The sequence below is a fragment of the Hippopotamus amphibius genome, chromosome 9, assembly GCF_030028045.1.
Source record: "Hippopotamus amphibius kiboko isolate mHipAmp2 chromosome 9, mHipAmp2.hap2, whole genome shotgun sequence".
NCBI lineage: Eukaryota > Metazoa > Chordata > Mammalia > Artiodactyla > Hippopotamidae > Hippopotamus > Hippopotamus amphibius.
In genome coordinates, this window is record NC_080194.1 from 90,074,136 (window position 1) to 90,089,979 (window position 15,844).

A 15,844-nucleotide genomic window follows, 5' to 3' on the forward strand; every position below is an offset into this window, starting at 1 on the left:
CGACGCCGGCCGCTAGGGGTCACTGCCTCCCTTCGTCAGCGGGCGCGGAGGGCGGCCAGCCCTTCGGCCCTCTTTCCGGCCGAAGGGCGACCGAAGGGGGACCTCCCGAGCCTGCGGGCCCGAGCGGGACCCCACGGCCCTCGCCGGCGATCCGCCCCTGCCCGCGGCCTGAAGGTGCGCGAGGCGGGGCGGAGGCCGGGCCGCAGCGCGGGCCGCGCGTGGGAGCCACGAGCGGGTTAACGCTGGCCGCGCCCCCTCGGGCTGACGTCACGGGGAGAGCGGCTGAGAGGCTGGAGCGCGGCGAGTGAGAGAAAGAGAGCGAGAGCGGCGAGCGCGGCTCGACTCGGCGCCCGGGCAGCTCCACGTTGCTGCGGACCGCCGGGACCCGGCAGAGCGAGCGGCGGCGGCGGCGCTGCTGCGGGGACGCGGCGCCCAGGATCACTCCCCGCGCGAGGAGCCGCACCGCCCGATCGCCCGGGCCGCCGAGCCGCGCGCCCGCCCGCCGCCTGGGCCCCGAGCCCACCGCGCCCGCCCTCGCTCGTCCCGCCGCCCTCGGAGGCCGGCCGGCCATGGACGCCTGCAAGTTGGAGCCGAGCGGGAGGGTGTGAGCGCGCCGGGGGCCGGGAGCCCGCGCCGGGCAGCCGGGCGCGCCGGGGGTGGGTCCCTCTCCCCAGCCCGGCTCTGCGTGGAAGAAGAGGGCGGGGACCGGCGCGGGGAGGAGAGCGGAGGAGGAGAAGGAGGCATGACTCGTGCAACTTGCGGCGGGCATCTGCCGAGCCTCTGAGCCGCCGGCGGCCCGGGGCCCGGACTGCGGCCGCGCCGATCCCACCCAGCCCACCCCGCCCCGGCCGACGGCTGAGGCTGACCTGGATCCTCGGAGCGCCCGCCGGCCGGCAGGGATCGCCTTCGTCTTCCGGGCTGCTTTCTGGAGCGCGAGGAGCGCTCTCCTCGCGGCCCCTCTCGCCGGACCCTCGGCCCCCGATGGCTCGGATGGGGCTTGCCGGCGCCGCTGGACGCTGGTGGGGACTCGCTCTCGGCTTGACCGCCTTCTTCCTCCCAGGTGAGCGCGTTCCGCCTCTGCCTCCACCCCCCCACCCCGCCCCCCGCCCCCCATCCAATGCCTCCCCGGGGCTGGGAGCTGGATGGCGGGCACGTCTCGGCTGTAGCGAGTGAAAGGAGCCAGAAAAGTTGGGTCACGGCTTAGGTAAGGGGGGCGCGGGTGGCACGGCGGAGAAAGAGAGGTTGAAGAGCCTAACAGCCTGCCCTGCAGGGAAGCTGTAGGATGCACGTCTCTGTGTAACAAGAAAGCACTTTCTCCGCGCAGTTTTTCACTCAAAAATAATAATATGTAATAGCGTTCTGTTTATTTAATAACCAGCTCTCAGCTCTGGAAGCAGTTTGGAAACACTGCATGTTACATAAATGCAAAATAATCACCGTAATCACCGTCTCAGGGAACGAGACAACAGCCCCAGGGGGAGGGCGTCAGTCTCGGAGCCGGTGGGCTGGTGGGCTTGGCGGATGGCAGGGGGGCTTCGTTTCTTCCGCCAGCCCCTTTGCCAGAAGGTTTCGGGCGCTGAGGGCCCCTCCCGCACCACGTCGCCCCACCACCGGCGCGGAGAGCCCGCTCCTGCGGCAGAGGCGGCTTCTAGCTCACCTGCGGTTCCTCTCCCGGAGGGTGAGGCCCGGGCGGCGCGCGATCGCCATCTCCTTGCCTTGCGCGGGGCTGGGCTTCGCCTCGGAACTCCAATCCCAGTTTGGGGGGCTCTCCCCGCAGGAGGCGTCGCGGGCTTCGTGCCAGCCAGGTGGCTGCATGACCCACTTTCCCGAGGGTGCCCTGCGTGTCCTTCCTCGAGATGCTGGCGGCCGAGGGGTTAACCCGACGCCCGACCCTGGGGGTGGCCCGCGGTGGCCCCTCTGACGGATGGGGTGGGGGCGGAGGCTGGGACCGGCCCGGCGTATTGTGTTGGGGAATGAACTGGAAAATGCGTTTAGGAGGCAAATCCGACCGAGTCCCCTCTCCTGGATTTAACCCTTTGTGTCCCTGGGGAAGCTGCCTGGCTCCCACAGTGGCTGGGGACACGGGCGCCTGTCAGGGCTAAGGGTTGGGGGAGTTCCTCTGGCCTTTGTGGAAGAAACCTGAGACTACCTCCCACCCTAGCTAGATGGGGAGGGGGGCTTGGGGGGTGCGAGGTAGGGTGGGAGCTTGGTTGGAGCACATGGCCCTGGCCTTAGGTGGCAAAATAAGGGGTCGAAGTACAGAGAGACCAGCTCCTGCGTGGGGCAAGAATATTGGGTCTCAGCTGTTCTGGCAGCTCCAGGGAGGAGATATGTGCGATGCCGCAGACTGGAAAGGCAGTTTGTTATCTGAGGGCCAGCCTGGCTGCCGAGTTGTGGGGCAGGGGTGCACTCCTGGAAGGGAGGAAACTGGCCTCATTCACTTTTATACCCCGTCTGCCACCAGCTCACTGCCAGGGCTCTGCGAATGCCTCGGTGTGGCGATGGCACAGAAAGCGGTTTGTGGAAGCCCACACCATGGTGCCCCCAGCCCTGCAGCCTGGGGGGTGCTGCCCTGCTAGGTGTGTGGGGATGGGAGTAAATTCCTGGGCACACAGGTGTCACTGCACATCCCAAAGGGGCATGACTGAGTCCCTCCCCAGCAGGGTGGTTCTGGTGAGGATGAGAGGTCTTTATCTTACACCGGACCTCCTGGGAAGCCAGCAGGAGATGCTAGAATCTCAGGCTGTAGCGCTTGTCTGACACCGGGGTTTGGGCTTCTGGGAACCCTTCAATCCCATATAGCCCACACCCAGAGCCCAGCAAAAGGACAGCTTTCCTGGGGCCTGACTGGTCCAGCATACTAGGGGTTAACCTAAGCCTGGGTCAGACAAAGAGCGGGCAGGTTTGGGGAGGGGGAGTGGACTCCCCCCACCCGCATTCTCCCCCTCCTTTTGTTACTCTCTTCCCCAGCTTTATGGTGCTGTGTGTGGTAGTTAATTCCTTCTTTGTGGGGCTGGAGGCCTGCCCTGCTCCATCTCACTCAGGAAGTGGGGACACAGAAGTGACGCTCTCACCTGGCTCAAATGTAGACACTCCCCCCACCAAAAATCCAGATTGAGGGGGTGGGACCCAATGAAGGAACCACAGCTCCGACAGGCACTTAATAAGCACTCCTTGATTAATCGTAATTGTCATGGCTGGGTAGCGTCAGTCAGGAGGGCAGCGACAGTGCCCAGACCACCCAAGCTCCTCTACCCAGTGCCTGTGCCCCTGGTGCCTCTGTAAAGGGAGGCAGGTGGATGTGATTGTGCCCATAGGACACTTGGACAGAGGCTGGTGGGCCCAGAAGTTGCTCTCCCACGCCTGGTTTACCATCACCCTCAGGCACCCTCCTCAGTGCCCACTGCTGCTTCTCTCTGGGGACTTGCCAGCCTGATGCTCTTTTCTGGGTTCTCCTGGGCTATGGCAGGGAGCGTGCAGGGGTGAGGAGGGGAGCCTGGTGGGGTGGGGGAGGGGGAGCCTCCCGGGTGTGTGTGGTGGCCCCCTGACAAAACACTCTAAATCTGGCTATTGATGTGTAAACACAGAAGTATGTTTTCAACAACACAGGCTTTACCAGGCAGGGTGGTGAAGCCTCACAAGCCTCTGAGATGAGTCTGTTCCCTCAGGACAGGGCCAGTGGGGCATGGGGGCTGCATCCCAGAGGGACAGGAGGAACCGGGGAGAGGAGCAGAGAACCTGCCTTAGAAACAGGTGCGCTGAGCTGGTGTCCCACCTACACCACACCCTCCCTAATTGGCTTCCCCAAACCTTTTGTCTGGAAAGAGAACACACACCCCAGGTGTCGTGCACACCCTCGGAAGACCTGTCGGGCCACAGCACCCCCTTCTCTGCAGCCGGTGCAGAGTTAACCGTCATGGTGGTTTCCTTTGAAACGCGAGGTGTCAGGACTGTTGGGTTATTTTTCTCTCTCCCCATTGCTCACGGATAGTGGTGTGCTCAGGCTTGCTGGGCAGGACGTTATGGTGAAACCAATTCTGCCAGCCTGGGGTTTGCAGCGTGGGTAAGCAGGAACCCCAGTGCCCATTTCAGAGGCAGTGCTCTGGAGTGTCTCCAGATCAGATTCAAGGCCGAATAGTCAAGGCTGGAAGGGAGGAGGAGATATCCCAGAGCCTGGGCCCGGCACCCAAGGCTGAGTGGTCTAGACGGGGTCTCTGAGCCTAACTCTCTGTGTTTATGGGACAGGCAGCCCTTTGTTGCCTGATACTTGCCAAGACTGTGATATCCATCCCCTTCTCGGCCGCTCAGCTTTGCACAATGAATCCAGCTCGTTGGCCTGACGCAGGACCCAGTTGTACGCTGCCAGGATGGTCTCCGGCCAGAACCCTAGTGCTGACGGTGGAGCAAGTGGGCCAGGCTGGGGAGGGTGGGGGAGCAGGGGGTCAGCCCCAGTTGCTGTGTCTATGATACTGCCATTGTTTAGTAGCTGACTAATGTTCATTGTTCAGCACAAACAGAAAATACCCAAGGGAGGTGTGCATATACCTTCGATTTTCCTGATTGTATCTTTCCTGGTTAACCTGATAAATTGATTGGTTCCTACCTACTTGGGGGGAACAGAGAGGGTGTCTGTGTATTCACCTGTTTCGCTGTTTTGTTTTTTTAATTTTGAATGGTAGCCAGTGGGCCAGGCTAGAATGACATTAGCCAGCTATGGGACTTAGGCTATAACATTTCTGACAGTCAGCATACAGCCCCACCTTCAGTATAGAATGGGTGCACACACACGTGTGCAAGACTGTGTGCACATGTATTGGTTATCTACAATTCACTGTGCACATGCAGACCCACGGGGACTAGAATAAGGAGGTGTGTGCGCCAGGATCTGTGGGTCGCCATGGGACAGGGGCCTTAAATACACATCAGATGGATATTCACACGCAACTGACTTCTTATGGCTTTCCAACTAGGATTTTGTGAGTGACTCTGAGCCTTTATAACGCCTGTTTTTATGTCAAAGTGTCAGTGAGGGTGACTTTGGAGGAGACTTAGGATTTGCCCTTAAACAGCTCCTTCCAAGATGAGGGAAGCCTGGACACCGCTTTCCTTTTCTGCTCTGCCCTTGGCCTTAGACTGGGCCTCTGCGTCCTCACAGGGAGAGGCTTACCTGGAGAGACTTTCCTCTGCTTCTCAGGATTCCTGAATGACTGGCGGGGTTTGGGGGGGGGCGGGGTGCAAAGGAAATAGGGTTTCAGCTACTATTTTGGCATCTTTGCTTTCCACATGAATACTTGGGGGAAAGGATCATCTGGAGAAAGGTGATATATTCTGAGCGTTTAAAAAGGAGCTCTGAGTCGTGGGCTCTGAAAAGCCCTGCAGAACCATATGTGTGCCCAGGTCAGCAACATACATGTGCCTGGAAGCATCCCAGTCCATGCAGCAAAAAGCAGGAGCCCCCTTGTTGAAAAGACAAGTGGAAATGAGGGGCAAGGAGTGGGGAAGAGGGCAGTCTTGGGAGCCCAGGACCCTGTGCCCACTCCAGCTGGCAAATGTTTCTGCCCCATGATGCCCGTCCCTCTCCATAGAGGCCAGGTCTGCAGAGCCAGCAGCAGATGTGCTGGCTGGGGCAGGAGGTAACTTAAGATCTGAGCAGGGATCACCTTGCACAGGGAAAGCCCTGAGCTGGAGATAACACCCCTTAGTCTGGTTAACCCTTTAAGCTCTGGATTTTCTTGTGCTGCTTGGAACTGGGAAATGGGGAGAGGGAATAGACAGGAGAAAATACATCAAACCTAATATCTGAACCCTGACAAGGAGAGATGAACTCAGTGCAACAGGAGAGACCCAAGAACGACACAAAGAAAATCTGTAGGCAGACACTGTAGGCTCCTCAGGGCAATGGATAATCCCAAGGTTTATCCTGGGGTAGGGGAGGAGCAATGCTTATGTAGTCACAGGGGCTCGTGGGATCTGTGCCTTTCACAGTCTTCTGGGGCAGCGTAGCAGTGGTCCCAGGCCCCAGTCAAGAGGGGACAACAGATCACTCAGTTCATCTTCCTACTAACCTGGACATCACCCCATCTGGGCCACCCAGCAGAGTGAGACAGCAAAGCGAGGCCAGCTGGACTGGGTTTGAATCCCAGCTCTCCCAATTGCTAGCTGGGTGGACTTAGTTAAGTTGCTTTGTATGCCTCAGTTTTCCTTGGTTAAGTTGCTTGGTATGCCTCAGTTTTCCTATCTGTAAAGTGGACTTCTGCTAATGCAGCTTTCAAAGAAGGTTTGTGAAGATCAGATTGACAGTAATGTATGAAAAGCGCTTCTTGCGTTGCCAGCCATGTGATAAATGTGCAGTAGTGGTAGGTATTCTTATTCCCTATGCCTTTCCTTTGAGTGGTCCTGGCCCCCTCTGTGTCTGCCAGCTGGGCAGTGCCAACTTCGCACCCCCTTGAGAAAGAGCCACTCAGCTGCCTGCCCACTGCTGACCTCACTTCCCCACCTGGAAATGATGGCAAAGTCTGTGGCAGCCCCGGGGGACTCAGGAGGCCTGGATGGCTGCAGGCACCTACCTGAGCCCAGCCCTGGTGGTCATGTACTACACAAGCAGCAGGTGCTATGCGCTTTTGTTCTGCAGCCTGTCACTGAGGGCTCTCCCTGGCACCTGCCTCGCTCCCTGGCTGGGGCCCAGCTGGGAACCGTGGTCCATCTAGAGCGCTGGCTGGGGCAGCAGCCTGAGGCTGGCATGGAGGGCCTGGGACTCAGCCCCTGCAACCTTCCACATTTAGGAGAAGGGCGGGCCACAGGACCCTCTCCCAGCAGTCCCCGATACCGGCTCTTCGGGAGAGATGGTATAGTTGGAGAGGTAGAGAATCCCTTCTGGGGTCACGCCCTTCTCACTGGCAGAAAGCCCTTTCAGTTTCTCCTGCTGCAGGTTCAATGCTTTCGCCAATGATAATAAAGATGTTTGTGATACTCTTTCAGCTCATAGTTTCAGCTGATCCTCTCAATAACCCCATGTGAAGGGTATCAGTAGTTCTCCCATTTTACAGATGAGAAAAGTGAGATGTAGGTTTCGTACCTTGCTGACCATCTCATACCAGTGGAGCCAAATTAGATTTTGGGTCTTCTGACTGCAAGTCCACTAGATGAGGAAGATGAGATGGGCTGGGATGGACAGATGCAGAAGAGGCTGAGCCAGGCCATGAGAGAATATGTCCAGTGAGGCGCTCATTCGCTTCACCAGCAGCCACCAGCTTACGCTCTCCACCACAGCAAGCCAGAGCATGGTGGCTCCCTGGGGAAGTGAGGGATAAGGTGAGGATAAAGGTGGAGGGTAGCCCCGCTGGAGCTGACCACAGAGCCCAGGTTGGCACAGAGCACAAGATGCCCAACAACAGAACAGCTCGGGAGCTGGGGGGGGGAGAAGGGGGCAAGGGGAGCATGTCCTTCCAGATGCTAGAGCATCACTCCCGGGCATCTGACCTGAGACATGGGCATGGCCCCTGAGGTGTGAGCACAGAGCCTCAGGGCACAGGCAGGCACACAGCCAGCATGTGGGCCCGGCCTGGGGCAGAGCGGTGCTCAGAAGGCATTGTGGACTTGACTGGAAAAGCAGAGAGGGAGAGGGGGGTGAAATTTGGTAGGCAGAGTTGATTCCCTCTCCTGGGCTACCCCCCACCCCTCTCTGGTCCACGCAGACCCCAATTTCATTCCCAGTTTATGAGGAGTCTCATTACCAAGCCACAGACAATAAAACCCGCCCGGCCACTCTGGCCCGGATCTCATTAGAGGACATTAGTTCCACTGACTTGGTGGCTCCATTGGGACACAGCTGCAGGCATGGCCCAGGCAGCAAAACAGGCCAGTGGCCATGGGCACAAGCGTGTCCCATTGGGAGTTCGAGTTTGATCTATGGGCTTAAGTAGGGTCCTCCTTCCACACCCCCACCTGCACATTCCCGGAATGCATGTTCCCCAAAGCAGGAAACATGGAGACCCTCCTGCCCACTTGGACCCTCAGTTCTGCTCCCCGCCTTCAGGAGACAAGGACACAGCTCCCTCCAGGGCTATGCATAGGAGTCCACCTTCTAGAAGCTCAGCAAATCGTTGTCATTCTATGGAGGAGGGCCTTTGGGGACAGGGACAGCACACCCACCCACACCCACAGGTCTGGGATATGCTCTGAGAGACACATCCTAGCAGCAGAGGTGGAGTCTCTCCACGGCCTTGGCCTGAATCTTAGCGCATCTTTCTGTCCAAAAGGTGGGCATAGAGACCTGGGAACCCCATGTCAGAAGCATTTTGCATCCCCTATAGATGCTGTTTCACCAGCTGGCAGCCTTGGCAGGGGCTTCCTGGACCCACCCCCCTCCCCGAGGTGGAGTAACTTGCCCACAATCACTGTGATGGCACCCTGGGCTTCTTCCATCTTGGGCTTCTTTCCACCAAAGATGGGATTATTTCTTTCTTAGCAGATTCTAGTGCCTGCTGACAACCAGCCTCTGTGCCCGTGCTCTCCCCCTCTGCTTTATCTTTCTTCTGCTGCAGACCAGGCAGTCACCAGAATACCACCAGGGCACAGTGGATGTAGCCATGAAAAACAAGACGAGGACAAAGAAAACCTTGCCCCTTCTTGGTGTCTCAGTCTTGTAGAGGAAAGAGAGTGCCAGGCCGGAGTAACTGGTTCTTCATGCACCCGGGCTCACTCAGTATGCTCCACGCAGGGGTCACGCAGGCCAGCCCACACTTCAGCACATGAGCACCCGCCAAATGAGTCAGCGGAGATGGGAGCGCCGATCTGTTTGGGCAGACGTCAGCAAGGCAGCCCTGCTCTGGAGGAAAGGGGGCTGGAGATCCGCACTGGCCCCTGAGGCTCCCCTGTAAGGCGCTGCAGCGTCTCTGGAATTCGAGCCCCGAGTGGGCCTGGTAGGCTGCCTCCATGGGCTCTGTTCTCTGGCCCCTGAGCGGCGCCCCACGTCGGCCCTCGCTCACTCCTGGTCTCTCCTGGGCAAAGGCTGTCAGTGGCTGGGACAAAGGAAGTAGACAAGGTGCCTCAGAGCCAAGCTGGCCTTGCCACCACTTGATGTGGGTCCCGCTGCGGGAGGGGCTGGCAGCAGCATCCTCACTCTGGGGAATCGTGCAGCAGCCCCTGGTGCACCTCTGTCACTGACTCATGGCTCTCTGGCTCCAAACTGCCTACACTGCTTCCTGGATGAATATACCTAAAGCGCGCCTGAGACGGATACTCACGAGCTCAGAAGCATTTGATAGCTGCCTCCTCCCTGACTCAGCTTCCACCACCCCTCCCTGCATAGGAGGCCCAGCTAGCCACGCACCCTGTGCTTTCCCACCTCAGTGCCTTTGCACATGCCATTTCCCCCAAACCTCCTCTATTTCCCATACCCAAAAACTGAGATTGAGAGCTACTTCTATCATGAAGCCCCCAACTGGAGATAACCCCTTTCATCTCAAAAGCCTCCCTCCCCAGCACCTTGTCCATGCCACCCACGGCAGTAACCACTCTGCATCTTGCTATAGTTATTTGGGCCTGGGATTTATCTTCATAAGAATGAGAGCTCCAAAAGGACAGGGTCCATTACTGACAGGGCTTGGAACGCCCAGGACCTTGCACAGGGTGGGCCACAGTGGGCTGATAGCAGGTGGCAGGCCAATACATCCTTGCATAGGATGTGCTTGGTGGATACATGCTTGCATAGTAGGAGCTTGGTGGATACATAGTCGCTTGTTTGGACAGTGAGATGATAACGATAGCAGCAAACTGTTTTCGGGAGTTTTTAGATGCTCAGACACTGTTGTAAACATCTGGTGTGTAATAACTTATTTAGTCTTCATAACAATACCTCCTTCTTGTGGAGGATACTTTCCCCCATTTTTAACATATGGACGAACGAGGTCCAAGCAGAGTTAGGTAAGTTGCCTCTGGTCACATAGCTAGTAAATGGGAGAGCCGGGATTCAGATCCAGGAAATCGGGCCCAGTGCCATGATCCTATCACTTGGCTAGGCTGCCTCTCTTCTGGGTGATGAAGGAAGACAGCTTACGAAGCCTGGAGTCACACAGGACCTTGCCTCCAGAATGCCCGTCGCCCCTGCACAGCATCTTATAGCCTACGCTCCTGCTCCCTTTGATGGTGCTGGAATGACCTGGGGCCTCCCTGGAGCGTCGGGCAGCTATTAGTGCTTATCACCAGAGAGTTTCATCAGTTGTTACCACTTTATCCTTTGGATACCTTAAAACTACTAGAAGTACAGTTGTTCTACTCCTGGTATATCCTGCCACGGTCACTGTTGTGTCTTGGGAGTACTAATGTGCCTGTGCTGGAGGGAAATGTCTTGACATTATTGTTCTTTCATCCCCTGAGACATTGAGCATCACTGATGCCATCTGGGGGCCTCCCGCCGTGTTTTTCTATGAGACTAGAGGCAGGTATAATACTCCTCTCAGAGAATCTGCCTGGAACTGCCCCCAGCAGGTGTTCCCAGGTTGGCCCCAGATTCTGGGTGGGTCCACAGCTCAGCAAACTGATCCTATGCCAGGGCCTGTCCTAAGCTTCTGGACGGTTCTGGTCCCACTTGCCCTCACCCAGAGATCCCAAAAGATGGCAAGGGAGGGGCCCCTACCTGGGGAGAGGGGCAGGGAGAGGATTTAGGGTGTTCACCTGTGCCGGCTGCTTTGATCTCCTGGGATGAAAGGACCCTGCGCTTCCTGTGCCCCAGGCAGGTTCAGGACAGGGAGCCTGGGAGAGAGGCAAAGGCTGCTTCACAGCTGGGGTAGCGATCTGTCCCAGGAAGAAGGATCGTGGGAGCGGAAACATCAAAACCCTTTCCCAGTGTTGTGGTCAAGGACCAAGAGTGGACTCCAGATGGCCCACGTGTGGATTGTCCTCGCAAGGGTCACCTGGGGCCAGTGCTCCTCCAGCACACCCTGACCCTGCAGGTCACCACGTGCGCCCAGGCCTCACAAACTCCCTTGCTTAATTAGGAAGGTAACTCGGCTGCAAAACAGTCATCTGATATGTTTCGACGCCAAAGAGAAATTCCTCCTAGACCCTCCGCTGTTCTAGATTATCCATGCTCCGTTAGCTTGAATTACGGTGCAACCTCTGTGGCCCAGACACAGGCCAGAGCTATGAGATCGGTTCCTGGAGCTGGAATCTGCCTGGCACCCGGGAAGTACTTGGAAGCAATAGAGGGAAGGAGGGCTTAAGACCCATCTGACCTCCGTGCAAACCTAAGAATTGCCTCGTCAGCACAAAGGGGTCAGCTCTGCCCAGAGCCTGCCTGCCCCAGGGCCTGCGATGCCCACGGGTGCTTTTGAGTCAAGCCATTTTCCTGCCTCTCTTGTGTGCCCTCTGGGCCAGGCCTCCTTTGAGGGTTTTAAGTCAATGGCAGAAGCTTCTGCAGTGGCTCCTGGGTAGAAATTGGCACAGAGGCAGGGGACAGGCTTCTCCCAAGTGTAAATAAGATCAGAGCAGAGCAGCCACACTGCACTGGATTACTTTACTATGACTGCCCACCTCCCCTGCCCTCAGACTGTCCTGATCTCATTGGCCTAGATGGCTGCATCTCTCAGAATGATGGATGGGGTGCCTCTCCCTTCCCAGGCAGGGTGGCCGGCCCTGCTCCCCAAACACCTCCTCCGCAGCCCCTTCCCAGATTTATTCCCTGCGGTGACGGTGCCCAGAGAGTAATCAGCATCCCGGCCCGGCTGCACTCTCTGATTATCTCTGCTCGGTTGATGGATGAGCCTTTGGGGAACTTAGATGACAACGCCCTGCCCCTGCTCCCCTGTGCCTGCCCCTGCCTGGGCCCCAGCACCCTCCCCAACCCTCATTGCCTCCCAGGAGTCAGATAAAGCGCCTCCAGGTTGGAACTGGGAGGAGGGGGAGTGGTCTTGGAGGAGGGGAGACCACAGTCTTTGGCCCCCACCTCTCAGCACTGATGTGGAATACCTGGAAAGGGTCTCTGTGGCTCGCCCTTCCCTCCAGTGGAGCAGTGCCACCAGCTAGCTCCTCTGCAGGTCACGCACACACGGCACACAGCCCAGCTCTGCTCAGAAGCTCCCTTCCCAGGAAATGGCTCCATTATCCTCCCCCATCTCCCATCACTCCATTACTCCTACCCCCTCGGCACTTGTGTACACAGTTTGCACTGTAATGATAATTAGTGCTGGTTTATGTGTTTCTTTACAAGTGTTTTTATGTCCTCTGTGTGTGTGAGAGAGGTTTGTGGTTTGTGTGTATATGTGAGTGCCCGCGCACGAGGGCACGTGCTCTGTGTGTGTGTGTCTGCTCCTGATCAGACTCTGATCACCGTCTTCTCCCCCACGGAGGTGGGGGGCTCTCATCTAGCTCCCTGGGTGGGGGGTGGTGCAGAGTCTGGATCCTGGGGGTTGAGGGAAAGAAGGGGAGAGAGGCAGGCAATCAAGGATGATGGCTGTCAAGGCAGGGTCTGCACTGCCCCCCAGCCGCCAGTTAGAGAATGCAGAAGGTCAATCTTAGATAATTGTTTTGTCTATAGGATCACAAACAACTGGTTGGACTATTCTTTTCCCCAGCAAATTGACTGAACCCACTAGTTGTTTTGGAGCCAAGTGGTCTCTGCCTTTTATTACTTACATGTGGTCACGTATATATCTGTGTCTTGTCTTCTCTAAACTTGAGATCCCTTCACTGGAAAATGGGGATGCGATCCTGGGAGGTTTAGAAGAGGTAAATCATGCATGTGGCCATGTGGCGTGATTAGCACGGTGCCTGGTACAAAGTGAGCTTTCACACTACTTGTCTGTTATTAGCTGCCGCCCGCCCAAGGACCCTGGGTCTAGAGGGAGGTCCCTTCCCTGGGGCTGGGAAGTCAGGCCCAGGAGCCCTCCCAGCAGTTCATGACCCAGCATGCTTGGGGGGGGAAGGGGTGGGTCCCTCAGCAGGGCTTCTGTGACCTCACCAGGGTAGTCAACTCAGGAGGGGTCAGGCACTCAGGCCCCTGGGCCCCTGGAAAACCACCCCCATGCCCAGGTGGTCACCCGGGAAGGTGCCTGGTGACCCTCTGTAGCCACACTGTGCTCCCTTCTTAAAGGGTAGTTAGAAGCAAGATATATACACCCTCAACCAAGGTATCCCAGGTGCAGGAGTCTGTCTGCCCTGAGAGCCCAGTGCCAGCACTTATGGGACTCCCATTGCCCTGGGTGTGTGGTGGGAGAAAGGTGGCAGGCCCATTCCTGCACCCATTCGACCCATTGGGCACTGATGCCTCCCAGAGCTTCCAGTCCAGCATGGGACAGCACCAGCCTTCTGACCTCACACACAGCAGGTGACATCTCAGAGTGCCACCTCTTCATGCATGTAGGGCAGTGTCCTGGCTGGGAGATAGAGAGGAGGAGCTGGGGCCTCATGAGGTAGTTACCTAAGCCCATCACTCTCCCTAAACCCCCCCTGCTGGGACATGAAGGGGCAGGGGTGACAAGGCAGGGGGCTACATGCTCCTTCACCCTTAAAGGCAGGTTACACATGAGTCCCCTTGTCCCCTCACAGCCCCGGGTCTAGAAAGAGCCTCCTAGCTGGGCCCTCAGCAGAGGGTACCTCCTGCCCTGCAGGGGAAGGTGGGGAGGACCAGAAGGGTAAGTCACAGAACATGAGAGTCTCAGCATTGGACGAGGAGTCAGACAACGCCATTCACTTCTTAACCAGTCCCCAACCACATCCCTACCTGTTGGCTGATCATTCAGCTTCAGCATGAATGCCTGCAGTGATGGGGAACTCACCACCCTACATGGAAGCACACACAGCTCTGACTGCCCCAAATTCCTCCTTGTACCGAGCTGAAATCTGTATCCCGAAGCTCCCACCCCTTAGTCCTGTTTCTACCCCCTTGGAATTGTGTGGAACGCATCTGATTCTGCACATGGGGTCCTTTAGGCATTTAAAGATGGCCTCTGGCACCAAGTCTTCTCTCCCATGAGCTCATCCAGCCAAGTCTGACACCCCCTCCTCTCAGATGCTTTCCTGGGAACAAAGTTGTCTAGATGCCCAGTAACAGGTGTGATGCTCCAAACACAGACTGACTGGCCCAGGGATTTCAGCCTGGCAGCCCCCAGCTGCAACCAGCATCCCAGGGGCCAGGAGGAGGCAGAGTGGGTTAGCTGCCTTCACCCTTCCCCACCTCCACCTCACCCCTTCCTAACCCCTATTTTCCTTTGGATTAACAATAAATTGCAGTGAAAGATCCGTTTATCTCCAGTGGGAATTAAGGAATTAAGCTGGTGAGGGGCCTGAGAGAGGGAGCATATTGTAGAGATTCAGGGCATAAAGAGGACAGTGGGGAGGGCAGGGGACCCTCAGCCTGCAGTCAGTTCACTGGGAGGCAGTGGGGGCAGCCCCCTAAGTCTCCCAGCAGCCTGTGCCCTAATGGGCACGGGTGGGGACCGGTTGGAATGGGTTTAGTGACCAGTGGGAGGCAGTGCACACAGGGATGCCTCTGGTGGGGTGATCGCCTGGCAGCCTCTCCTGTCGCCCGTGGGTGTTTCGAGCCGGGGTGCAGCAGCTCTGTGGCATGTCCCGGCGCTGGGAGAGCGAGCCACGGCATGTGGCGGGGTGAGGTCACCGTCTGACCTTGTGATACACAGGCTGTGATACAGATTCTGCAGCCACAAGTTCACACCCCCCGCCCCGACAGGCAGTTGTACCGTCCAGGCACTAAAAGCAACCGCCCCGCCCCCTCCAACTCCAGCAGACCCTAGTGGGCTTCTTAGCCGTGGATTCCCGTGGCCAGTGGTGAAATGAGTCTTTGGCCCCTAGGGAGTCAGGGCTTCCCTTTATCCTAGGGGTAAACCAGAAGCCTCCTTCCTGAACCTCCAGAGGTTAGTCAGGATCCGCCCCCCGACAGGTCTCCACCCTGCTCAGCCCCAGCGCCCCGCCCCCAAAGCCCAGGAGGCGTGGCTTGGAGCCCCTTCTGCCCGGTCCCACAGGCTTGCTGCTCTTTGCCAACTCCCCGCTCCGCTCATCAGACCCTGGTGCCCTTGCCAAACCCTGAGGCTGAGCAGGGAGAGATAAGGAGCTGAGCTACCCTCGGCGGGTGGGGGCGGGGAGGTGAGAAGTGAAGAGGGGATGGCTCCTCCCCGTGGCCACCTCCGGGTCACCGGGACACAACCCCCAAATAACAGTTTCAATCACTGTCATCCCTCTTTCCTGACGTCCCACCGGGGCGGGGAGGAGGAGTTGATATTCAGCAGTAGCAGCCGCCTGCAAGCGCAGGGGAAGATAAGAGCGAGGCCGGGGCTGGGGATAGTCTGCAGCGGTGGGGCGGAGGGGGGGTGGCAGGCAGGGTGGGGGTGGGGAGTTCCAGAGGTGCTTGGGATTCAACAGTGGTGTAGGGGTGAAGCCAGAAATTGGGCCCTCAAGTCCAAGAGTCTAGCTGGTTAATAATTAGTAACTCTGGTTAATAAATCATTAGTTTTCTCCCCAATTTCAGCTCCCCCACCTCCAACCCTGGGAGATCCTTCTGGGCTCTGTCCAGGCCTCTGAAAAGAAGCTCCCACCTTCCCCCTCCCCCCTCTCCCAGCTGGTTTCTGGTCTCTAGAGCCAGCATGGTGTTTAATCTCCAAGAGAGATTAGTGATCTGCAGGCCTCCTCCCACAGTCTCTTTGGATGCACCTAGATGTTTCCTGCTGGGAGGGCAGGCCCTTGGACCACCCCAGAGAGCATCTCAGTACTCACTCTCCTCTGTCCCCATTGACTCACTTGGTTGGGCCCTTTCTGCTGGCCAGATGGGGTCCTGGTGTGATCCTGTGGGTAACTTTTGCCTAATCCTTTAGGCAACATATGTTCTTTGAGC

The 15,844-nt window shown here is 57.6% G+C and overlaps 1 protein-coding gene across 2 annotated transcripts in view; it reads left to right on the forward strand.

Moving 5' to 3' along the window:
- Positions 1–317: 317 nt before the first annotated feature.
- The window catches only part of NECTIN1 (nectin cell adhesion molecule 1), a 90,573-nt gene continuing 75,046 nt past the window's right edge, over positions 318–15,844 (forward strand). Inside the window, exon 1 of one of the 2 annotated variants that reach the window (XM_057748386.1) lies at positions 318–1,060. In XM_057748386.1, the coding sequence (XP_057604369.1) occupies positions 982–1,060 (79 nt within the window). In that variant the 5' untranslated portion in view covers positions 318–981. The remainder of the gene's footprint in view (positions 1,061–15,844) is intronic. The other variant, XM_057748385.1, reaches the window with a different exon arrangement.